This window comes from Hypanus sabinus, chromosome 14 (assembly GCF_030144855.1).
Source record: "Hypanus sabinus isolate sHypSab1 chromosome 14, sHypSab1.hap1, whole genome shotgun sequence".
Taxonomy (NCBI): Eukaryota; Metazoa; Chordata; class Chondrichthyes; order Myliobatiformes; family Dasyatidae; genus Hypanus; species Hypanus sabinus.
Window position 1 is genome coordinate 46,416,115 of NC_082719.1, and position 26,912 is coordinate 46,443,026.

The window sequence follows — 26,912 nt, forward strand, 5'->3', positions numbered from 1 at the left end:
AGGGAATAAAACTAGTAATTTGCTGTATTTTAAAATTCTTAATTCAGCAGAGTTTGTTTGATTATTATGCTATTTCTGGTTGTCAGGTGTCTTCGATACATGTTGCTTGATATGTTGAGAGCAGGGAAAGTTTGCATCCACACAGCCTGCTAATTCCTTGCAGGCAGTTTTTTTTTTAACAAAGTCACTACATCATTCACTATCCCTTTGATGCCACAATTTGACCCATTTTTTAAATTTAAAATTCTTGTAATAATATGGTTTGCAAGCCATTTCTCCTTGAGTTTTGAAAATCTTCAGTTTAAAATTCAATGGGTTAGAGTTTTAGCCACAATAACATTTACAACATGTCAAATAAAGCTGCCACAACATTCTAGAAATATCTGTGATGTAAATTTTCCCTTATTATGGACTGACTGTAGACTATCAAGATCTATATTGTCAATCGAATACAGGCATACTTGAAATTAAGTTAAATTAAGATATGAACTTTAAAACAAGCTTTTAAATTAACAAAACAGAATTTTGCATGTGTTTTATCAGGTGTACAGGTCTGTTTCTTTCCAACTAACTTTTGAAGCAGAATTTTCATGTATTCTCTGTCCAGACCACCCTTTCTCAAATCTATTTTCTTTGTTGCTACTAATCCTTTCAAGTTTTCAGTCAGTCCTAACTATAAGGTTTAACAAATGTTGCAATATTTAATCACTCCCTTCTATATCATGGTTTTACCTGTATTAAAAAATTAAGGTACGACTTTCTAATTTCTGTTTAATGCAAAATTATCTTACTTGCTCAAGGGTCAAGTTCTCTAAGTCAACCTACTTTGGAGCAAATTCAAGTGAAAGGTAAGCAATTTTATTCTATGTTAATTAAGTAGCAGTTGGAGTGTGCCAACTATCATGGTTTATATCTATGGTGGTTTTATTGTTCTTATAAACCCAAACATTAGCTCTGTTGTTCTCTATCTACAGATGCTGATTAATTTGCTGAGAATGTGCAGAGTTTCATGTTTGTTTTAGTGGCCAATTTTCTGAGTCTAGTTTACCTGAATCATGTCTTTCATTTTGTGAAATTTTCCCTTACTCATTTGTGTATTTTCACTTTGGATTGCTTTGTGCCTTTTCTCATGATGAACCTAAGATAAAGCTTTTGAAATGATGGCCACTTTGAAAACTCTATTCATCTAGGCTATATACATTGATGTTGCCTTCTTTGAGCAAAACTGCTGGAAGCACTCAGTAGATCAGGTAGCATGTCTGGAAAGAGATATACTGCATGTTTCGGGTCAAAAACCATTAGAGTATTTTCAGTTTCTATTTCAGGAAACATACCAAAAAGCATTATTTTCATGAACACGTTTTGAAAATTTGCTCATCTGCTCTATTTAATGTTGATTTTTGCAATGATATTCTTTAGTTCATGTATTTCTTGGTAAATTCTTCATACAGCTAACTCTTGCCCTTATTCAGTAGTGTGTAAAATATATGAGATAGTGTATTTATTGCTCTATTATTTCTCAATCCAACCAAATGGGTTGAACCCCATCCACCTCCCAAACTCCCACAACCAATGATCCTCCGGAGGATGTTCTTTCTTCTAGCCTTATGATAATTTTCTTTAAAACAGTAATAACTATGTATTCAATCTTCTTTTTGTTTGAGATCTTCTTACCATTGACACCATGTCATAGTGTGCTATTTCTACTTGCATTGCACTTAATGCATTTACACTCTTTGCACTCCAAACCTAATATATATATTTTCTATCATCTTATCTGATTCAGTATAATTTCTAACACTAATATCTTAATAGGCATTGATTTTTCTAATATAATACTCCTTCTGAAGTAGCTTAAAGCCTTCCTTTGTTATCTGGATGAATGGTAGTTTTAATGAAAGTAGGCTTCTAAAGGTTTTTGGACAGATTTCTTTTAATTGTCTTTTATTTTTGTAAAATATATTTGAATTAATTTATAAGCAGGTCCTTTTGAATGATAGAATGTGGTTGCTTTGTAGATGGAGTGTGATAAGTTTTAATTTCAAACTAGCAGTGGAATCAACATTGGAAATACTTCAAAATTTAAAGGGAATAAGAACAAATAAATTAAGATTATTTACATGTCCAAAATGTTGTTTGCCTAGATATTCATCTCCTATTGGTATTTTTAAAGAATGTTAAACTGAGCTTTCCTGGTCTCTGATAAATGAAAGGACCATCAGGTCAATGAGGGTCCTTACAGATGACGGAACTTAAAATGCAGGATAAGGCATTGACTGTCTTAAAAGAAGGTGTACTGTATAAAACTGCCAGAAACACTTAGGAACCAATGGTCTAATAATTATGAGGTACTGAAGAGCAAAAGTATTAGTTAAGTAGTGTACTCTGTCTAAAGTTCAGACTCCCAGACATATTGCTGATATTGATTGACATTGAGTGTCTCTATATTGAAATGTGTAAAATATAAATTTTAGTTCTGTTTCAGTAGAGAAAATGTGTAAAAATGATTAATTCATTATTTAAATGTTAATTCTCTAACATTTTTCCAGTTAAAGCTATTCTGAAGAAACGAGATTATGGGTCCAAATATACTCAAAATAATTTCATCACAGCTATGCGGGCAATGAATGAGTTCTGTCTAAAACCCAGGTATTCAGTAGTATTATTAAGAGTGTTTAAATTAATGCAGAATACAAAATAACACGAATTGCTATATTTCTGCTGGATAACTACCCTCTTTTGTGGCAAAGAGAACCTATAGTATGCAAATCAAAAATTTGGTCTGAATCCTGCCAAACCCAGATATCAGATTAAGAAATAAATTGTAAAAGTATACATATAACATGACTAATTTAGGATGCTACACTCAGAATCTGGTTTAATATCACTGGCAAATGTCGTGAAACCTGATTTTATTCAGCAATGTAGTGTCAAAAATAGGAAAAGGAAATAGTGAGATAGTGGTCATGGGTTCATTGTCCATTCAGAAATCTGATAGCGGAGTGGAAGAAGCTGTTCCTGAAATGTTGAGTGTCAGATTCCTGTACCAGCATCGATGGTAGTGATGAAAAAAGGGCACGTCCTGGGTGATGGGGATCCTTAATGATAGATACTGCCTTCTTGAGGCATCACCTTTTGAAAGTGTCCTCAGTGCTGGGGCGGCTAGTGCTTATAATGGAGCTTGCTGAGTGTATAACTCTCTGCATCTTTTTCCAAATCTGTGCAGTGGTCCTTCGATATTAGGCAGTGGTGCAACCAGTTGGAATGCTCTGCATGCTAAATCTGTAGAAATTTGCACGTCTTTGGTGACATACCAAGCCTCCTCAAACACCTAATGAAGTATACCCACTGTTGTACCTTCTTTGTAATGACATCAATATGTTGGACCCAGGATCGATGTCCAGAGATGTTAACACCCAGGAACTTGAAGTATTTCACCCTTTCCACTGCTGACCCTGCAATGAGGACTGGTGTGTGTTTGTTCAAGTTCCTTTTCCTGAAGATCTCACTGCAAGGTTGTTGTTGCTGCGACACCACTCAACCAGCTGATCTGTTTCACTATTGTACGCCATGTCTTCACTATCTAAAATTCTACCAATAATTGTTGTGTTATCAGTACATTGAGAGATGTCATGTTACTGAGTCTAGCCACACAATCTAACCCTAACCCTAGTCCAAAAGGAGCACACACCCCCACAAACCCTAGGCACTTCCCGATTAACACTGGCTTCAGCCCCACAAACCCTAGGCACACCCCGATTAACACTGGCTTCAGCCCCACAAACCCTAGGCACTTCCCGATTAACACTGGCTTCAGCCCCACAAACCCTAGGCACACCCCGATTAACACTGGCTTCAGCCCCACAAACCCTAGGCGTCTCTCAATTAACACTGGCTTCAGCCCCACAAACCCTAGGCACTTCCCGATTAACACTGGCTTCAGCCCCACAAACCTTAGGCACACCCCAATTAACACTGGCTTCAGCCCCACAAACCCTAGGCACACCCTGATTAACCCTTGCTAAACTCCCACAAACCTGATGTCCTATGTCAAGAGGGGCAAGATTCAACAAAGGCAAGTGTTGGACCTTGTTAATGAAGGCATGGGCCGGATCAAAGTGGCAGGGTCGCGTGAAACTGAATCTCAAGTGACAAGATCAAAAAGCACAGGAGGGCTGATTCGCCCACTGCCCGCATAATCTCAACCTAACCCTTACCCTATCATCCCTCCCTCAGATTGGATGCCCAAGCGAAGGTATAGATCTGAAGCTATTTTAGAATTTGAGAGCGCACTAGATGAAATAAGAGAGAGGGAGAGAGAAGTACAGGATAAGCCCAATCTAACTAGGAAAGAGAGAGCAGCCCTGAAAGAACTGAGGGAAAACATGGACATTGTTATCAAACCAGCAGATAAAGGGAGCAGCATAGTTATCATGGACAAACAGCAATACCTATTTGAGGCACACAGACAACTAAACAACACGGAACACTACACTAAACTAAAGGAACCCATATACTGGGAAACACACACAGAAATCAGGAACATTTTGCATGAACTGAAAGGACTGGATACCTCCGAGGGAAGCAAGTAGAGTACCTGACAAGGTTACAGCCATGAGCTAGAAAGTTTTATATTCTCCCCAAAATACACAAGAACCCAGACGCATGGACTGTTCCGTGGGAAATACCACCCGGTAGGTCCATTGTGTCAGGCTGCGGCAGTGAATCATACAGGATAGTGGAGTTCATTGATGCCTGCCTTAATCCACTATCACAGAAACACTCCAGCTACATCAAGGACACATATCACTTTGTCCGAATAGTCAATTCCATGTTGGTACCCTCTGAGGCCCTACTCTTCACCATGGACATTGAAAGTCTGTCCAGCAATATCGAAACGGACAGGGGTATGGAGGCAGTGAGGGATATCCTACGGAAAAACCCTCAGCGAGGGAGACCAGACGAGGCCTTGCTAGAACTCCTTCACAGCCTGACTAAAAATGACTTTGAATTCAATGGTGAATTCTACCTACAAGTCAAGGGCACAGCAATGGGAAAGAAGTTTGCTCCAGCCTATGGCAATATATACATGGCAAAGTGGGAGGAAACAGTTTATCCAAAGTGCCCCAAAAAACCCATGTGTGTCTACAGATACCTGGATGAAATCTGGGGGGTGTGGATACACTCAGAGGGGGAATTAAAGGAGTTTATTCAAATCCTAAACACTCATCATCCATCCATAAAGGTTAAAGCCACAACAGATAGAGAGAAGATTGACTTCCTGAACACTACAGTATTTAAGCTAGCACCAGAAAATGGCAACCAAAAACTAGCTACCAAGGTATTCTTTAAAACCACGGACACACACACCCTCCTACACATGGAGCCACCATCCCAAACACACCTTCAGAGGCATTGGAAAAGGACAGCTGACCCGGTTTCACCGCATTTGTACCAGGGCGGAAGACTTCCACCAGGCCACAACCATCCTCTTCTCTGCACTTAGACACAGGGGCTACAGCAGAAGGAGACCTAGACACATCAAATCTGACTTTCTGAAAAGTATCACAAATCCCCAACCACGGAACAACACAACACGGAAACTACTCTTGATAACAGGATACAGTGGGTTGGCAGTGAATATCCACAGGGCAGTCAAAACACATTTGAAGAACTAAAAGCAGAAGTGGGGACACTTGGACTGTTATCTCAGTCTTCAAAAGGGGTAGAAATCTGAAAGACATACTAGTCAGCACTAGGGTACGGGCAGCACCAAACTGCGAGGTGGGGAACTGCAGAGCATGCACGTACCTAAGAATTTCAAAAAGCGTACACAACAGAGCCTCAGGAAAGTGGGTCGAGATAGAGCAGTGGATAACTTGTGAACAAAAGAATGTAGTATATGCAATCCTGTGCACACAATGCCATATTATATACATAGGGGAGATGGGCAACAACTTAAGAACCAGACTCACGGGACACCTCAGTAACATCAGAAGAGGAGACCTAAACAGACCAGTTAGCAGTCACTTCCAGGAGCATGGAATGCACTCCTTAAAAATATTGGGCCTGGAAACTAATATAAACTGGTCGAACACCCAAAGAAAAAGAGCAGAGAGGAGATGGATTGAAACATTACACACTTATTCCCCGTACGACCTAAACGAGGCCTAAAAAGCTGGGCCAACTGAATACGATACACCCACTAGACAGCCAACACAAAAAAAATTACTTTTTCATTTTTTTATTTTTTTAATTTGAGAAAATCAGAGTAAGAAGGAAGAGGAGGATCCCTTTCAATCACCCACCCAGAAGCGGAATTAAGACAGGGAGCCATTAACTAGGAAAGGGACTTTTTGCCTAACAGCTAGGTCCCAGAACAGAACTACTACACCATAGGTTTGGGTAGTCCAGCCCAAAACCCCCCACCACTGGTAGATCCCGTGACCCCACTACCCACCCAGACACCACGGCCCAACACCTCCAACCCTTTACACCCCCATAAACCCTATGCCTCTCCCCACCAGGGAGCCGGGTTCACCTCACATCACCAGTACAACGCCACCCCACAAACATTCCCAAATCCCAGCCTTCACCCTAACCCTAACTTCCTACGGAACATGCACCCCAATTAAATCAGGTAGCACCTCAAATAACACAAGCCAGTCCCCAGAAAGGACAGCCCCACCTCCCAGCCATACCCCTAATCCTAACACCCGTAACCCTCCTACACTCCCCCATAAACCTGAACCCTCTTTCCACCAGGAAGCCAATTTCACCACACATCAACACAAACATCCCCACTCCTACCCTTTACCCTAACCCTAACTTCCAATGGACTGCGCACCCCAACTAAACCAGACAGCACCCCGAATAACCCAAACCACACTACCCAAAAGGGGCTTACATAATGGCCCTTACCCTATTCCTAAACCTAACATCTTCAACCCTGCTACACACCCCCATAAACCCAAGCCATCAAGGAGCCAGGTCCACCCAATATTACCAACAGTTACACTCCTAGTCTGGTTCTTCTTCTCCCCTGCTGCAGTGGGACCCCCACACCCGCCCCCACCCACAATACCATTGGCCACTCTACCTCAGCTCCCTTGGCCTGGAGTCCTCAACCCCCATTACCCAAACCTTCCCCCAAGCCTGTCCCGCCCCACAATTAGCTACTGCACAACCCCCAAATCACAGCACCTAGTCCCTACAAGAAAACCTGAAATCTAAATCTAAAGCACTGTCCATAAACAATAACCCCGCCACTTTAACTTAAACTCCAGAATGGAGGTTAACGAGGAGGAAGATCCCAATAAAGGCAAGTCGGGGACCGAGATAATGACAATGTGGGCCAAAACAAAGTGGCAGGGTAAAGTGAACAGCATCTCTATTACGAGATCCAAAAACACTAGAGGGCTATTTTGCCCACTGCCCGCATACTCGCACCCTACCCCTAACCATAGAGAAATGGGCTAAAGACACATCCTTGAGGTGTGCCAAGGAGGAGGTGTTATTTCCAATCTGCTCTGACTGTGGTGGTCTGGTGAGGAAAACAAGGATCCAGTTGCAGAGGGAGTTACGGAAGCCCAGGTTTTGGAGCTGGTTGATGAGAACTGCGGGTATGATTGCATTGAATGGCATTGTTGAAACCAACTGGTGCTAATATAGAAAGACTGGTAATAGAAAATTCTGTAAGATTCTTTTATTTCATCAAAGTTAGCATTTATATATAGCTCACATAAAGACTGTTCTAAGATTTTGATTTACATAAAGACTGATCTAAGATTTTTAAGCTTTAGCTTTGCAGGCTCACTGTGCCAAGGTGCGACAGTGTAGTTCCAGCATACTGAACATACTGTATTGTAATGCTGTCCATGGCAGTTCCTCTTTAATAACTGCTCACCTACTTTTGTCTACAGTGACTTGGAGAAGTTGAGGAAAATAAGACGGCGAAGTCCCCATGATGATTCAGAGGCTTTTACTGTACACTTGAGATCTGACATAGAAGCCAAGTGAGTATTGATCAAATTTAATCCTGCTCTAATGGATAAATGAATCATAAATGGACATCTGTTAACATTTACTTTTGTAATTTCTGAAGCTAAGGTAGAAACATAGAAAGTAATGGAGCTGAGATTGGGAAACAAGTAGAATGATGAATCGGCATGCAGCTTCCAGATCAATTGTTCCAACTATCAATACACCAGTACTCCCTGCCATTCTGTTAACTTTTCCAGTTTGACTGTGAGATGTTTTTTGACTGAGCACTTTCTAACATTCACTTCCTGTAATATATGGTTTCCCATTCATCTTTTCTATATTAGTATACTATGCCATTTCAAATTGGAAATAAACAGAATTATTGATGAAACCTGGCTTTCTTTGTCAAGTACTGTACATTATTCAGTGTATTCTTTAATATAAAATAACGGTGTGCTTTTCATTAGATTATTGTTTTGAAATTATAGCCAACAGCTTTTGTGTAATTGTTGAGTTTTATGTTTCACTGAAATTTTGTTTGTATTTATAATTACCCAAGCATTCTGAATTTGCCTCTGAGTCAGGTACATCTTCTGAAAAAAAAACTGTGGGAGCAGTGGAACAGATCTATTTCCCTTAACAGAGGTGTAATTCAAGAGTATACATATAAAGATTTAAGAGAAGTTGATTTTTTTTTCATGCAAAGAATGGTGGGAGTTAGGAAGTTATTTAGCTTTTTCAGAAGACTGCTGGGCTTTCAGCTTATTTGTTAATATTATTTCCTGTTTGTGTATTTCATTCCTTGGTCTTGAAACACTGAATTCCACCTTGTCTGCCTGTATTTCTATACTTTGAATATTTTTGTATCTACGTTTTTTGACCTGGCATTCAAAATTTTATTACTTAAAACTTTGAATCTTCATCTTGCCGAATGTACTCTTAAGTTATCCAATTGCATTTCCATTAGTGTCTTGCTGATGTTTATGCCTAAACTAGTATCACTAGTGTTGTGTTTTGTAATTCCAGAAACTAATTGAAAGAAAAACATAGGAGCCTGGATAATGTGCCTACTTAGTTTTACTTTAGTGAGGTGCGCAAATATGACACGGTTGCATAATGACGGATGTCAGTCACATACTTTTACACATAACCTGTAATTCATAATGTGAAAAATTAAAAGCCCCGAACAGATTAGATATGTCAAAGTTACTTCCCATAGTAGGGGAGTCAAGGACAAGAGGGCATGACTTCAGGATTGAAGGACGTCCATTTAGATGCGGAGAAATTACTTTAGTCAAGGGTGGTAAATACGTGGAATTTGTTGCCACGAGCGGCTGTGGAGGCCAAGTTATTGGGTGTATTTAAGGCAGAGATAGATAGGTTCCTGATTAGCCAGGGCATCAAAAGGTGTGGGGAGAAGGCAGAGGAGTATGGATGACTGGAAGTAAAAAGCAAGGAATGCTTAATCAAACAATAGATTAACAATATTATTCGTATTACTGAAATACACTCCCCCCTGGTTAGCTATAGCTTAGCTGTAAACTTCAATGTAACTCATTGCTCTCAAGTCATCACACATACTTGCAATAGGCCTAAAGTCTACCCACCTTTCTTTCCAGTCCTGAAGAAGTGTCTTGGCTTGAAACATCAACATTTTATTTCTGTCTATAGATGCTGCCTGACCTGCTGAGTTCCTCCAGCATTTCGCGTGTGTTGGCTCCCTCCCCCCCCCCACCCCCATGATCTCTGCTGCCCTCTAACTTTTTGACCATGACTCATGCAGACTTGCAAACTTGCCTTTGATGCCATCTTGTTCCACTTGGCTTCTAGATCCATTTTCAGCACTCGCGGTTTAGATCCAACATGGATCCCAGGTACTGATGTCTGATTGACTGCTTCTCCTGTAGCTTCTCCCTCCAAATTCTATTTGCCACCCTCTCAGCTCTGCAGGGATATTAGATGGCCCTGTGTCAGTCTGTGCCACCGCTGTGGGCCCCTCTCTCCTCTGCCTGTCATGAACCTCTCCGACATTGCATCATCTGCCGGATCCACGCCTTCTTTGCCTTCCTTGCATCCAGGAAGGATTGTAAGACTGCGGATCCTGCCACCTCCAACTCTGGTTCTGACAGCCCTGGAACTTCATTCAATTAGACAAGCCCAGACCACGGACCTTGCTGACTCCAACCCTGCTTCCAGCGGTCCTGGATGCCTCTGGATCAGTGATACGATTGTTGCCAACCCCTGTTCCACTGACTCCAAGAAGATCCTGATGCTGGATTCTACTGCCGTCAGCGCCAGTTCCCTTGAACCCAGGTGCCTTTAGATTGCATATCACATGGCCTGTAGCTCCGGCTCCAACCTGGACCTCCATCACTAACACCTCCAGACTGAGACCCTCCTTGCAACCGCTGGACTCCTAGGTTCCCCTTCCCTTCCCCCCTCCCCTACCCAAGACTCCCCCACAAACCAGACTGTTCGGGTTGGCGTATTGCCTCTGCTTGCTCTTACTCCACTGAACATGCCTTGACTGCATTCTATACTGTTTGGTTCATTCCTTTCCGACCTATGTCCATGGCACTTCTCATGCTCTCAATCTCAGTAGTTTTCAGTTTCCTGGCCCTGACTGCTTTAATGTCCAGTCGCTCCTTGATGGTGAATAGAGGCCTTAAAGCTCTGTTTCTTTCTCTATAAAAGAATCAACTGGTTCCCCTCCATTATCACCCTCCTCCGTCTGGCAGAACTGATCCTCACCTCAACAGTTTTTTCCATTTGGCTCCTCCTGCTTTCTCCAGACTTGACAGGTAGCCAAGGGCACCTGCATGGGCCCCAGCTATGCCTAGCTCCTCTTTGGCTATGTGGACAGCTCATGTACCAGCCTTCTCTGATAATGCTTCCAAACTCTTCCTCCGCGGCATTGACGACTGCATTGGACATGCTGGGGTCACCAATTTCATCAACTTTGCCGCTCACTTCTACCCTACCTTTAAATTCACTTGGGCCATATCTGACACCTACCTCATCTTTCTTGATCTCTTTGTCTCCATTTCTGGAAACAAATTGTCGACTGACATCTTCTATAAACCTACCGATTTCCACATTTACACACACAAAATGCTGGACAAACTCAGTAGGCCTGGTAGCATCGATGGAGAAGAGTGAACAATTGATGTTCTGACCAAGGTTCCATCAGGACTGGGAAAAAAAGATGAGAAATTAGAACAAGAAGTTTGGAGTAGGGGAGGAAGATGGTAGGTGATAGATGAAACCGGGAGAGGGGGTGGGATGAAGTAAAGAGCTGGAAAATTGATAGGAGAAAGAGGTACAGGTCTGGAGAAGAGGAATCTGATAGAGGACAGAAGACCATGGAAGAAAGGGAAGGGGAAAGAGTACCAAAGGGAGGTGATGGGCAGGTAAGGCGAAAGAGGGAAACAGGAATGGTGAGGAGGTCGGGGGGTCAATTACTGGAAGTTAGAGAAATCTATCAGGATGGAGGCTGCCCAAAAGGAATACAAGATGTTCCTGATTATACCTCTGGAAGAAGATGGTGCCAGTGAACAACGGGACCAAGGGAGACATCCTCCAGATGGTTCATAAAACTACTTTATTTTACTTTTTTTTCTTTCAAATGAGTTTCTGTTTCTGTTGGAGCCTGTGGTCAACATTTGTGGTGTGGTTTTGGGCCAATTGAGTGATCTGACCCTTTGCTGTTTCTGAGTGTGTTCCATGAGGCTTCGAGCGAAGTGTGTGGCTTGATGCCAAGAAGCTTGAAGGTGGGGCGTGACCCCACGATTGACCCCATTTCTGGCTGATTGAAATCATCGAGGCAAGTGCAGAAGATGAGCTGTTGTTCTGCGCCGTATACCAACTTCTTGCTCGCTGCTGCCGGAGGAAGTGGTCAGCGTGTGATGATCTTTCTTCTCTCCCTCTCTCTCTCTCTCTCTCTCTCTCTCTTCCTCCCCCTCTTGCTCACTGTTCCTGGAGGAAGGTCCCTGCATCTTGATGCTGCTGGAGTCCAGAGTGTTGGGCAAGGTCTCCCAGATGTGGCTTGTGATTTGCACTCTGTATGTCACGTTATGATGTCTTTCTGCATCTGTTTGCTGTTTTTTTTCGTTGGTACGTTGAGTGACTTTGAATCGGGGCAGCCTACAGGTAACAAACACTGAACTGAAGATGCCTGGACTCATTTGATTTTTTTGTTGTTGTTGCCATTTGTGTGATTTGTTTTTTTTCTTGCATGGGGGTGTTTGATGTTTTTCTATGGTTTTCTTTGTAACTATCTGTGGGGAAGACGAATCTCTGTGTTGTACACTGCTTACATACTCAATGATGTACTTTGAATCTTTGATTATACCACTTCCCACCCTGTCTCTTGTAAAATGCTGTTCCCTTTCCTCAGCTCCTTCGTCTCCACTGCATCTGGTCCAGGTTGCAGCTTTCCTTTCCAGGACATCAGAAGTGTTCCCTTTCTTCTAAAAAGGCTTCCCTTCCTCCATAATTAATGTTGCCCTTGCCCACATGTCCTCCATTTCTGGAATATCTGCTCGCCCCATCTTTCCACTACCTTACTAGTGATAGAGTTCCTTTTGTTCCTCATGGGCCTAGCACCCCATGAGCCTCTGCATCCAACACATCTTCCTCCACAACTTCCGCCACCATCTCCAAAGGGATCCTACCACTTAACTTATCTTTACCTTTACCTTCCCACACCACACCCACTCTGCATTTTGTAGGGATCTCTCCATGATTCCCTTGTCCATTTGTCCCTCCCTACTCATCTCCCTTCTGGCACTGATCCCTCCACATGGCCAAAGTTCTACACCTGCCCACTCACCTCCATTCAGGACCCCAAATAGGTGAGTCAATGTTTCGCCTGTGAATCGTGTCTATTGTGTCTGGTGCTCCTGATGCAGCCTCCTCTACATTGATAAGACCCATCGTAAATTGGGGACTGCTTCATTGAGCACCTCAGCTCCATCTGTGAAAAGTGGCCAAACATTTTAATTCTGATTTTGTCGTGGTTTCTCGTGCCCCACAAACGATCAGGAGATGCAGAAGATTCCTCAAGTAGGGTTAAAATTTAATTTGCAAATCAAAGCTGAGACAGTCATTGAGCAAGTCGCTGATTGCCCACCGATCCTTGTACATAGCACTTTTTATAGCAATCTCCTGGTTTAGCATTAGCATATCCAATCGGTCTATAGTTGCCTATCACACGTACATCCACCACTATTGTTTCTACCCATTGACTTAATCATGTTCCAATCTACATCTCTTAGCTAACTCTCATTATCACACCATTGTCTTCTACATTCTTAAGATTTCATTCTGCTACTAAATTGGATACATGCATAGCAAATAGCAAGCTCAAAGCTGACTACATAGTTTTGGTTACACAGCAAACAATGCAACTTTTATACTCCAATATATCCCCCCACACAGAAAGAAGACTAAGAGTCCGCACACAAAAGCCCCAATAACTCAAGCACTTATTCCCAAATCTCGGATTAAACTATAATTTTCTGCGCCAAGACCTCAAAGTATTCTCTCCCCGTTACCCTAGGCCGCTGAGCCAAAAACCTGTCCCCTTGTACCTGAGACAGGGAAAAAAACTCAGAAGCCCTTACAATCTACTCCCACACTGTCGTTTTGCTCTTGTTCATCCTGCAGGTGTTGTAGGCTGTAACGATACATTTTCGGTGTTTCTTTCTCCACTAAGCTTGCTTCAGTAATTGCCACGAGCATCGGAAATTGTTTGGTTGCAGCACGCACTACAAGAGATTTGAGACAAGGAAGAAAACAGCACAGCACAAGCGCACAGTTCAACAATACAATACTGACAGTTACAGGATGTGACCTATTGGGGTTGTAATTCCCTTCCGAACATTATTCTGTGCGCATACCTTGCACTGTGACAAGACAAAGTCCACTGAAGCCTGTAATTGTGACCAAAAACCTTCCTTCTTTATCACTTACCCCCTTGCACAATGGTCAGTCCCATGCGCTTCTGAAATCAGAATCGTCAGTAGAGGGGTGGGCGCTACCAACAAACCGTCTTCCATGCTCCACAAGCCTTCCGGGTTCTGCTTGGCCCCCCTTCATCTCCACATCGTCTGTTCTGCCAAAGTTGCTTTACCTTGTATTTCAATTAGGTCCTCTAGCACAGGTTCTGGAGCTAGGCTTACCTGGGGGGGCAATGACAGCTGATGTACATCCAGACGCTTTTCTGGCTGCCTTTGTCGTGGTTTCTCGTGTCCCACAAATGACCAGGAGACGCAGAAGATTCTTCAAGAAGGGTTAAACTTTAATTTGCAAATCAAAACTGAGACAGTCATTGAGCTTGTCGCTGATTGCCCACTGATCATTGTACATAGCATGTTTTATAGCAAACTCCTGGTTTAGTTGTATTAGCATATCCAATCGGTCTATAGTTGCATTCCACACGTACATCTGCAACTATTGTTTCTATCCATTGACTTAATCATGTTCTAATCTACATCTCTTAGCTACCTCTCATTAACACACTATTGTCTACATTCTTAAGATTTCATTCTCCTACTAATTTGGGTACATGCATAGCAAATAGCAAGTTTCAAAGCTGACTACATAGTTTTGGTTACACAGCAAACAATGCAACTTTTATACTCCAATATATCCCCCCTTTGAGACCCAGAGAGTCTCACACAGAGAAAAGACTAAGAGTCTGCGCAATAAAGCCCCAATAAACTCAAGCACTTACTCCCAAATCTCGGGTTAAGCTATAATTTTCTGCGCCAAGACCTCAAAGTATTCTCTCCCTGTTACCCTGGGCTGCTGAGCCAAAAACCTGTCCCTCTGTACCTGAGACAGGGAAAAAGACTCAGAAGCCCTTACAATCTACTCCCACAGTGTCATTTTGCTCTTGTTCATCCTGCAGGTGTTGTAGGCTGTAACGATACATTTTCGGCGTTTCTTTCTCCACTAAGCTTGCTTCAGTAATTGCCACGAGCATTGGAAATTGTTTGGTTGCAGCACGCACTACAAGAGATTTGAGACAAGGAAGAAATCAGCACTACAAGAGATTTGAGACAAGGAAGAAAACAGCACAGCACAAGCTCAACAATGTAATACTGACAGTTATTGCTATTTTAGTCAGCCATGCTCCCCATCCTCCGAATCTACTTTCCAACCAATCAAAGAACTGATGTTGATATCCTGCATTCTGTTTGACCTCTGTCTGCAGATTCTTTAATTTTTTCATTGCTCTGGTGAAAGACCCTTCTGGGCTAGTATTGGTCGGTATGAAAGTGCAGCATTGTTCTCCAAACATTACACACACACCCCCTTTTTCTGCCAAAAGCCAATCCAGTACCTGTCTGTTCTGCCATGCCATCCTGTTAGTTGCATCTAGCTGTTGCCCTAAGGCCTCCACTGCATCATCGGTGTAGTGATGAATCTCTGTTGATTGTAGTATATATAGTTTATCCATTCAACATTTTTGCTTACCACTATCACAGGTATGATAGCTTCCCAGTCAGCATCTCATGCGGTGTCAGGCATGTCATTCGACTAGCTTGCATGCGGTAACTCATCAATGCTAACCGTAAAGCATCAACCCAATTAAGTTTGGTGTCTGCACAAATTTTGTTTAGTTTGGCTTTCAGGGTTCCATTAATTCTCTCTACCATGCCCTGCGACTGAGGGTGGTATACACATCCAAACCTTTGCTTTATCCTCAGTGCCTGTAGTACCAGTTTGACCACTTTCTGGATTAAAGCTGAACCATTGTCTGAGCTAACTTCTGTAGGTATTCCAAACCTTGGGATCACTTCATTTGTCAGAAATTTTACCACTGTCTTTGCCCCTTGATCTCTTGAAGGTACCGCCTCCACGCATCTGCTAAATTGATCAATTACTACCAGCATGTATCTTTTCCCTCACTGTCTTTATCATGTCTACGTAATCGATCACTAGATGTTTAAATGGTCCTTCAGGTACAGGAATGTGACCTATTGGGGTTGTAATTTCCTTCCAAACATTATTTTGTGCGCATACCTCGCACTGTGACAAGACAAAGTCCACTGAAGCCTGTAAATAAGGTGACCAAAAACCATCCTTCTTTATCACTTACCCCCTTGCACAATGGTCAATCCCATGTTCTTCTGAAATCAGAATCATCAGTAGAGGGGTGGGCGCAACCAACAAACCTTCTTCCATGGTCTGCAAGCCTTCCGGGTTCCGCTTGGCCCCCCCTTCGTCTCCACATTGTCTGTTCTGCCAAAGTTGCCTTACCTTGTATTTCAATTTGGTCCTCTACCACAGGTTCTGGAGCTAGGCTTACCTGGGGGGCAATGACAGCTGATGTACATCCAGACGCTTTTCTGGCTGCCTCGTCCGCAGCTTGATTTCATTTCCCTTTTTATGTGCCTGGCATTTTACTATAGCCAATGCTTTAGGTTTCACTATGGCTTTTATTAAGTCTAGAATTTGCTGACAATGTTGTATGGGATCTCCATTACTTTTTTAAAAACCTCTCTGCTTCCACACTGCCCCGAACAAATGGCATACTCCATGAGCACATGCCAAATCAGCATAGCTGCCTACTTTCTCACCTTCCATCATTTCACATGCAGCTGTCAGGGCTTTGATTTCCGCTAGATGGGCGGAACACGGTTGGGGACAGGACTCCATCCTAATAATCTTATAGCTCGACTGATCCTGCGGCACTACTGAGAACCCTGCATGATTTCCATCATAATCTCTATAACAAGAGCCATCTACGAACAGAACCTTTTTATCTGCATCCTCTAGTGGTTCTGACCGTAAATCTGCTCTCAATTTGGCAAATGCCATCATCTTCCCTACACAATCATGGGGTTCTCCTTCATAGCCCAAAGGGACAAAATCAGCTATATTACTGGTAGTGCATCTCTGTATGGTTATATCTGGAAATGTCAATAGCATCTGATACACTGCTATCCTGGCTGGCGTCAGCACAAATTTCCCTCTTTCCAGCAATTCTGTTACTTTGTGGTGTGTGTACAGAGTCACAGGATAGCCCAGGGTTACAGATGATGCCTTTTCATATGCATAGTACAGCGCCGCCAATCCCTGATAACAGGGTGGATACCCCTGAGCCACCTCATCTAGTCTCGTACTGTAGTATGCTATTGGCTGCTTTGCTTTTCCTGTGCCTGTCTCTTGTGTTAGAACCGCTGTGACATAACCCTTCTGTCGGTTGGATACTATTGGAGTATAAAAATATTATGGAGTATAAAACTTGTATTATTTGCTGTGTAACCAAAACTATGTAGTCAGTTTGCTATGCATGTACCCAAGATGAAATGCTAGGAATGTAGAAGACAATGGTGTGTTAATATATGTTAATGAGAGGTAGCTAAGAGATATAGTCAGCTTTGAAGTTTGCTATTTGCTATGCATGTATCCAATTGAATGTAGAAGACAATGGTATGGTAATGAGAGGTAGCTAAGAGATGTTTTGCTTTGAACTTGTTTGCTGTGTAACCAAAACTATGTAGTCAGTTTGCTATGCATGTACCCAAGATGAAATGCTAGAAATGTAGAAGACAATGGTGTGTTAATATATGTTAATGAGAGGTAGCTAAGAGATGTAGTCAGCTTTGAAGTTTGCTATTTGCTATGCATGTATCCAATTGAATGTAGAAGACAATGGTGTGGTAATGAGAGGTAGCTAAGAGATGTTTTGTTTTGAACTTGTTTGCTGTGTAACCAAAACTATGTAGTCAGCCTTGATGTAGAGTATGTAGTTTGAACTTGCTATTTACTATGCATGTACCCAATTTAGTAGGAAAATGAAATCTTAAGAATGTAGAAGAGAATGGTGTGTTGGTGAGAGACGGCTGGGAGATGTGGATTGGAACATGATTAAGTCAATGGGACGTACGTGTGAAACTGGACCAGGATTTTGCTATAAAAAATGCCGTGTCCGAGGATCGGTGGGCAATCAGCAACTAGCTCACTGACTGTCTCAGCTTTGATTTGCAAATTAAAGTTTAACCCTTCTTGAAGAATCTTCTGCGTTTCCTGGTCATTTGTGAGGCACGAAAAACCACGACAATACATACAAATGAAAAACCTTCTCGTAGTCAGGCAAAGCTAATGCTGGTGCTTGACTGCAATTCCTGCTTAATAGCATTGAAAGCTATCTCCGCCTCTTCATTCCACTGTACGCCGTTCTTCAAATTTGTATGTCCTGCTTCTTTCATTATCTTTCTCAAAGGTGCCACAATCTCAGCATATTCTCCTATCCAATCTGAGCTGTACACTGCCATTCCCAAAAACGTCATCATCTGCCCTACTGTCTGGGGTTTTGGGGCCTTAGTTATTGTGTCGTGGTTTCTCGTGCCCCACAAACGACCAGGAGACGCAGAAGATTCTTCAAGAAGGGTTAAATTTTAATTTGCAAAGCAAAGCTGAGACAGTCATTGAGCTTGTCGCTGATTGCCCACTGATCCTTGTACATAGCATTTTTTATAGCAAACTGGTTTAGTTGCATTAGCATATGCAATCGGTGTACATTTGGGTATCACAAGTACAACTGCCACTATTGTTTCTACCCATTGACTTAATCATGTTCTAATCTACATCTCTTAGCTACCTCTCATTAACACACCATTGTCTTCTACATTCAATTGGATACATGCATAGCAAATAGCAAGTTCAAAGCTGGCTACATAGTTTTGGTTACACAGCAAACTAAATTGGATACATGCATAACAATTAGCAAACTCAGACTACATAATCCACATCTCTTAGCTACATTTCATTAACACACCATTGTCTTCTACATTCTTAAGATTTCATTCTCTAGCAAATTCAAAGCTGACTACATAGTTTTGGTTACACAATGCAACTTTTATACTCCAATATATCCGCCTTTGAGACCCAGAGGGTCTCACAGAGAGAAAGAAGACTAAGAGTCCGCGCACAAAAGCCCCAATAAACACAAGCACATTTTCCCAAATTTGGGTTAAACTATAATTTTCTGCGCCAAGACCTCAAAGTATTCTCTCCCTGTTACCCTGGGCCGCTGAGCCAAAAACCTGTCCCCTTGTACCTAAGACAGGGAAAAAGACTCAGAAACCCTTACAATCTACCCCCACAGTGTCGTTTTGCTCTTGTTCATCCTGCAGGTGTTGTAGGTTGTAACGATACATTTTCGGTGTTTCTTTCTCCACTAAGCTTGCTTCAGTAATTGCCAAGAGCATCGGAAACTGTTTGGTTGCAGCACGCACTACAAGAGATTTGAGACAAGGAAGAAAACAGCACAGTGCAAGCGCACAGCACAACAATACAATACTGACAGTTATTGACAGTTTAGTCAGCCACGCTCCCCATCCTCCGAGTCTACTTTCTAACCAGTCAAATAACTGATGTCCGGACCCTGCATTCTGTGCGCATACCTCGCACTGTGACAAGACAAAGTCCACTGAAGCCTGTAAATAAGGTGACCAAAAACCATCCTTCTTTATCACTTACCCCCTTGCACAATGGTCAATCCCATGTTCTTCTGAAATCAGAATCATCAGTAGAGGGGTGGGCGCAACCAACAAACCTTCTTCCATGGTCTGCAAGCCTTCCGGGTTCCGCTTGGCCCCCCCTTCGTCTCCACATTGTCTGTTCTGCCAAAGTTGCCTTACCTTGTATTTCAATTTGGTCCTCTACCACAGGTTCTGGAGCTAGGCTTACCTGGGGGGCAATGACAGCTGATGTACATCCAGACGCTTTTCTGGCTGCCTCGTCCGCAGCTTGATTTCCCTTTATTATTACATCATTTCCCTTTTTATGTGCCTGGCATTTTACTATAGCCAGTGCTTTAGGTTTCATTATGGCTTTTATTAAGTCTAGAATTTGCTGACAATGTTGTATGGGATATCCACTGCTTTTTTTAAAACCTCTCTGTTTCCATACTGCCCCGAACAAATGGCATACTCCATGGGCATATGCTGAATCAGTATAGATGTCTCCTTTCTCACCTTCCATCATTTCACACGCAGCTGTCAGGGCTTTGATTTCCGCTAGTTGGGCGGAACACGGTTGGTGACAGGACTCCATCCTAATAACCTTATAGCTCGACTGATCCTGATGCACTACTGAGAACCCTGCATGATTTCCATCATATTCTCTATAACAAGAGGCATCTACGAACAGAACCTTTTTATCTGCATCCTCTAGTGGTTCTGACTGTAAATCTGCTCTCAATTTGGCAAATGCCATTGTTTTCCCTACACAGTCATGGGGTAGCCCAAAGGGACAAAATCAGCTATATTACTGGTAGTGCATCTCTGTATAGTTATATCTGGAAATGTCAATAGCATCTGATACGCTGCTATCCTGGCTGGCGTCAGCACAAATTTCCCTCTTTCCAGCAATTCTGTTACTTTGTGGTGTGTGTACAGAGTCACAGGATAGCCCAGGGTTACAGATGATGCCTTTTCATATGCATAGTACAGCACCGCCAATCCCTGATAACAGGGTGGATACCCCTGAGCAACCTCATCTAGTCTTGTACTGTAGTATGCTATCGGCTGCTTTGCTTTTCCTGTGCCTGTCTCTTGAGTTAGAACCGCTGCAACATAACTCTCCTGTCGGTTAGATACATACAAATGAAAAACTTTCTCGTAGTGAGGCAAAGCTAATGCTGGTGCTGACTGCAATTCCTGCTTAATAGTATTGAAAGCTATCTCCGCCTCTTCATTCCACTGTAAGCCGTTCTTCAAATTTGTATGTCCTGCTTCTTTCATTATCTTTCTCAAAGGTGCCACAATCTCAGCATATTCTCCTATCCAATCTGAGCTGTACCCTGCCATTCCCAAAAACGTCATAATCTGCCCTACAGTCTGGGGTTTGGGGGCCTTAGTTATTGCCTCAATCTGATCTGGTACTATCGCCTTCACTCCCTTGGATATTACCCTGCCTAAGTATTCCACTTGCTGTGTGCAAAATTGCAGTTTCTTTTTGGATACTTTATGTCCTCCGTGCGCCAGCTTCTGTAACAGAGTTATAGTGTCCTGCTCACACTGTTCCTCGCTGTGGGAGCAAATCAACAGATCATCCACATCCTGTAACAATGTACTTTCCAATGGTATGCCCTCTAGGTCTGCCTTCAACACATGATTAAAAGCATATGGTGAATGTTTAAACCCTTGCGGCATTCTGGTATAGGTATACTGAGCACCTCTGTAAGTAAATGCAAACACATACTGATACTGGTCGGCCAGAGGAATGCTGAAGAAAGCTGAACACAAATCAAGCACAGAAAAGTAACTTGCTTCTGGTGGAACATTAGTCAAAAGCGTGTGTGGGTTGGGGACTACCACTGGCCAGTCCTCTACCACATCATTTACTGCTCGCAAATCATGCACCAATCTCCACTTAGATTTATCTGCTTTTAAGATGGGCAGCTTTGGGGTATTGCATGGACTGTTCGTTCTTTTAAGCACTCCTATTTCAAGCAACCCCTGCACTTTCGATGCTATTTCTTCTTCTGCTTCTGGTCTTAGAGGGTATTGTGGTCTTCTGGGTGGAATTGCTCCCCTTTTCAGCCGTATTTCCAGCTATTTTTATTTTCCCTACGTCTGTGTCATGCTGTGATCCCAGAATAGATGGCAACTCATCTAACCTTCTATCTTTCTGCTGGCCTCTTTCCTTTCCCAGCAATGGCATGTGTGGTTGGGGAGTTATTTCGACTTCTCTCACTGTCCCTACCATATCTACACTTAACATTATTTTAATGCAATTGTTGTCTTCTTATATCCACACCTCGCGTGATTTTCCTCCACATTGTTACGGTTTCAGCACTCTTAACTAAGGGTCCTAAGTCTTTAGACTGATATCCCTTGTTTGCCAACTATGTTCCGTGGGGTGCAGCCTCCGGTATCCTGTACCATTTTTCTGAAAAGGTGTTCCACTTAACTTGTAAAGCTGCCCCTTGCTTTCCAATTCTCACAGCCTCCCCTTCCAGGTGCTGTTGGATACATGCCTCCAGGTGCCATCTCTCCTCTAACTCCCTGTTCTGAGTCTCGTCAAAACTCACTGTAGAATGTAGCTCAGACTTGGGCATTACAGCCCTGGGTAATATAGCCTGCATGCCCTTTTTCCATTTTTCCCAGGTTTCCTGAATATGATCTGCGATGTCTCCTATCCAAAAAGATATTAGCCTTCTTGTCTTCTCGCACTATCAATTGAGCCCCTGCTCTTTCCACTCTCCGCCCATTTCTGGTGCATTCTAATTTTAATTCCAGTTTCAATAAGGCATCTCTGCCTAACAAATTGATCGGAGTTCCTTTAAATACTAGCACCGGCAAAACAATTCCTTTATTTCCCATTCTCAACTGCACTGGAGCTGTGCACTGTGTCAACTGTGTTTTCCCTGAGAACCCTACCGTCTTAATAAACTTTCCTGACATTGGAAGGTGAAGGACATACTGTGGCTGTACACAAGTGTATGTGGTTCTGGTATCTATCATCATTGGTAACATAACCTGAACAATGGGTTCCTCGTCTGCCTCCCTTGTTATCATTGGGTAATGTCCCTTCCCACTCGAGTTCTCGGGGCACCCCAATACCTCGCATAGGGGTTCACAGGTCCGCTTGGGCCTGTGGGGGCTGGTCCTTGGCTAAACTTTAGTTCCCTTGTTATCAGTTCCTGCTGGTGTGTGTCAGGCATGGTGTAAACGGACAATCTCTTCTCATGTGACCTGGCTTATTCCATCCCCAGCACAATCTCTCTACCTCTCTTTCCCCCTGTTTTCTCACAGGTCCCCTCTGCCCATAGCTCCTCTGTCCCCCTCCTTGGAACTTCCAGTCCTGTCTGGGCTGTTTGAATTCAGTCTGTTCCTGATAGGGCATTTGTGGGAATGCTCCTCCAAAAACATTGATTATTGGCATGGGGTTTTCCAGCCCTTGTCTTACAGTATGATCGGTTCCTCCATATTGTGGTGCTTCATCCAGTTCGATGGCTGTACTCGGACCGGTGGTTGCTGGCAGCATCTTTTTGCTTTTCTCTTTTTCCTTCTTTTTGAGTTCTTCGAGCTGTATTTGTATTAACTTTCTTTGCTGCTCTTCCTTCTGCTCAGCCAACCTTCGTTTGTCTTTCCAGTATTTCTCAACTGCATGGACTACGTGGTCTCTGAATTCTTGTGGGGTCATTGACGTCAGCCCAACCACTTCCTCCCGTTTGGATTTTACTTGCAGAGGCATTGCATCCAAAATGCTATGTCGGAACAATGTGGTGATAAATAAGCTATTTTTTACCTCTTGCTCAGTCTCTGGTCTCCACCTTTTCAACTGTTTTTCTACGTAGGCTGCTGGGTTTTCAGTGTCTCCCAGTGGATCCCCCTTTAAGGCGATGGGGTCCACTTTGGGTGGATAAAGCTTCCTGAGGGTCTGCCATACCCTCTGCCTCACTCTGTCAAACCCGTCTCCATCAGTTCTCGGGTCGTTGGAGTTTACTATGCCAGCCATTTCCATTAGTTCGTTAAATTTGGAGGTTCCCATCAACCTTATTAATATTGCCTTCAAATTTCCCATAGCCGATAATCGTCCCGCTGTTTCTTCTTGAAAGGCTCTAATCCATTTCCCTGCTCCTTCCTGTAGATTTGGCAGAGTGTTTTTCAGCCCTTCTAGTTCCTGGGATCCCCAAGGGATGTACTGCACTTGTCCTGATCCTTTAACTAACAACGACATCATTCTTCCTTCTTCTTCCCACCTGCCCTGGCTCTCCTCATCGCCTGACTCCCCATCCGTCTCTGGGTATGTCTTTACTGCCTCCTACACAAATTTCTCTGGGGTCCTCTTCCCTCGGTCTCCCTGTGGAGTCCTTCCTTTCTGTCCTGATTCAATACTTGGTTGGCCCCTGGAGTATTTTTCGCATCTCCTCTGGCAATCCCCTCTCAGTAACTTATCTAGCTCTCTCTCTACTTCCGCAAGTCGCTCCCCTACCGCCTCCTTCTGCTCTTCTAGGTTTCTGCCTCCTACCTCTTCCCCACAAATTCTTGCATCCTCTCTCTCTCCACTTAACTCTTGCTCCTCCAATGAGTCACCTTCTCTTTCTTCCTGTCCGTGTCTGTACACCTGTGGCAGGGGCTCCTCATGATCCTTACTCGTGCTTGATTCCCTTCTCTCTTGTGTTTCTCCAAGACTCTCATCTCCTATCTTTTTCCACTTCCTCTTGAATGCCTCATCTCTTCCTGCCCTGATGAGCCACTTTCTTTTCTAGTCTGTTGATTTCTATGGTATAACCGATACTCCTCATTCTCCTTTTCCTCTCTCAACTATTTCATCCGTTCAATCTCTTCTTTCATTTCTCTCTTTGCCTGTTCCACCTTTATCCTTTCTGCCTGTATCTCCTTCCATCTCGCCGCTTTTTCCTTCTCGTATTGTCTTTTTTCCTCCTCATTATCCTAAACTTGTACTTCTCCCTGCATGATTACTGTCCGCGTCAGCAGGGGGCACTGCTTATGAGTTCCTTCCTCATTATAGGGTGTTTTTCCAGCACCTTAGTGTCTTCCTCGCTTGTAATCAATATTCTACCTGTCCTCCTGAGCCTTTCTCCCTCTGTTCTGAAGTGTTTTAGCACTTCCATTTCGCGTTCTCTTTTTTGCCCTCTTCTTAGATTTATCTTTCAGTTTGTAATTTTTAATTAGTGCCTCCATTTCTTCGCACAAGCTTACATCAAACTTTCCTTCTCTTGGCCATTTTGTGACCAGGTTTTTGGTTCTCTTTTCCCATTTTTCTGAAGTTTTTGTGATCTCATATTTATTTACCGGGATTTTTTTTGCTCGGAATATCTACTGCCGTTCCTTTACCCGTCATTTTGTTCTCTCTTTTAAAGGTATTTCAGAGATTCACAGTTTGTTTGCTGGATAATATTATTTACTGTAATTCTATGCCTAGTCTATCGCTTATCTACCAGCGCTTTAAACTATATATTGGACTGTCCTTGTTTCCTATTCTGTTCTGCCCGTACAGACCTCTATTCAGAGCAGTACCCACAGAACTTTCTCTTTGCACCTCGTCTATTCAGACCCTTATCTCTTAAGGCGGTATCCACGAGGATTTTCTCTATTTTCCTTTTCCTGCCTGTTCAGACCTTTGTTTCATACGAAGCGGTATCCACAGGGATTTTCTCTATTTTTCCTTTCCCTGCCTGTTCAGACCTTTGTTTCATGCGAAGCGGTATCCACAGGGATTTTCTCTATTTTCCCTTTCCTTGCCTGCTCAGACCTTCGTTTTATACGAAGCGGTATCCACAGGGACTTACCAACACCACGTGGAATTTTTCTTCACTTAACTTCTTATTAGCTTATTTGTACTTACCCTCACTGCAGTGTTCTTGATCAATCCTCTGAGCCTCCTGTTAACCCCCAATTCTGCCAGATCCTTTGGACGGGAGAGACCCTTCGGCAGTGGTTCCACACTTCTGAGACTCCAAGACCTCCCCAAAACCAACAGAATTCTTAGTCCAAATTGTCGCAAAAAGCGCTTACCTTTTGTTTGGGTGCACCCTTAATTCTGTTAGCCTTGTGGGGGTCCCTAGAGGACTGGGAAGCATCCCCAATCTGCCGTTTCCTTTCTGCAGTTCTCTTTCCGGTCCTGCCGTGGTCGCCAATTTTGTCTTGGTTTCTCGTGCCCCACAAACGACCAGGAGACACAGAAGATTCTTCAGAAAGGGTTAAACTTTAATTTGCAAATCATAGCTGAGACAGTCATTGAGCTAGTCACTGACTGCCCACCAATCCTTGTACATAGCATTTTTTATAGCAATCTCCTGGTTTAGTTGTATTAGCATATCCAATCAGTCTACAGTTGCGTATCACAAATACATCCGCCACTACTGTTTCTACCCATCGACTTAATCATATTCCAATCTAAGTCTCTTAGCTATCTCTCATTAACACACCATTATAATCTACATCTCTTAGCTAGCCTCTCATTAACACCCCATTATCTATATTCTTAAGATTTCATTCTCCTACTAAATTGGATACATGTTTAGCAAATAGCAAGCTCAAGGCTGACTATATAGTTTTGGTTACACAGCAAACAATGCAACTTTTATACTCCCAATAATTTCAGTTCTGCCATGTTGATCCATAGCCTCCTATTGTGCCAAGATTACGTGACCTATGGGGTAGAGGAGCAACTCCTTATATTCTGTCTGGGTAGCCTCCAACCTGATAGCATGAATATCGATTTCTCTTTCGGGTAAACAAAATATCCCCCCCCCCACCCCCACCTCTTCTATTATCCACTCTGGCCTCTTGCCTCTTTACCTCACCTGTGTTCCCTCCTTCCCTTTCTCCTATGGTCTGCTCTCCTCTCTTATCTGATTCCTTCATCCCCAGACTGTTATCTTTACTACTCACCTGGCTTCACCTATCATCTTCAAGCTATCTTCCTTTCCCTCCTCTCACTTTTTTATTCTGGCATTTTCCCCCTTTCTTTCCAGTCCTGAAAAAGCATTTTAGCCTGAAATGCCGACTATTTATTCATTTTCATAGAAATTTCTTGACTTACTGAGTGCCTCTCTTTCAATCTCTGCGTAATTTTTCTCTGGTGTGGTAAGGGAATATGATGCAACGGCAATGGGGCATTCACTTCTATCATTCATAACATGACGCACTGCCCTTGTACCATAAGGCAAGGTGTCATAGGCAAGCTTCACTGGACAATGTAGCACATAATGTGTGAGTAGTGTCTGACGTCACCATTGTCTTTTGGAAAGCCACCTCACACTGTTTTGTTTATTGCCATTTCTTCCCGATCTGCAGTAATGAGTTCAATAGGTGGAGCACAGTAGCCAGGTTTGGATAGAACCTGTTATGGTAATTGAAAAATCCCAGAAAGGACTGCAAATGTGACATTTCCTTTGGCCTTGGGGCATCCACCGCTGCTTGAATTTTCTTAGC

General features: G+C 43.0%; 1 protein-coding gene across 7 annotated transcripts in view; it reads left to right on the forward strand.

The window, feature by feature from the left end:
* Positions 1-26,912, forward strand: part of slc30a9 (solute carrier family 30 member 9) — a 107,680-nt gene that overhangs the window by 21,780 nt on the left and 58,988 nt on the right. For all 7 annotated transcript variants that reach the window (XM_059989103.1, XM_059989104.1, XM_059989101.1 and 4 more), the window contains 3 exons: positions 801-848; positions 2,550-2,649; positions 7,923-8,015. In XM_059989103.1, the coding sequence (XP_059845086.1) occupies positions 801-848; positions 2,550-2,649; positions 7,923-8,015 (241 nt within the window). The remainder of the gene's footprint in view (positions 1-800; positions 849-2,549; positions 2,650-7,922; positions 8,016-26,912) is intronic.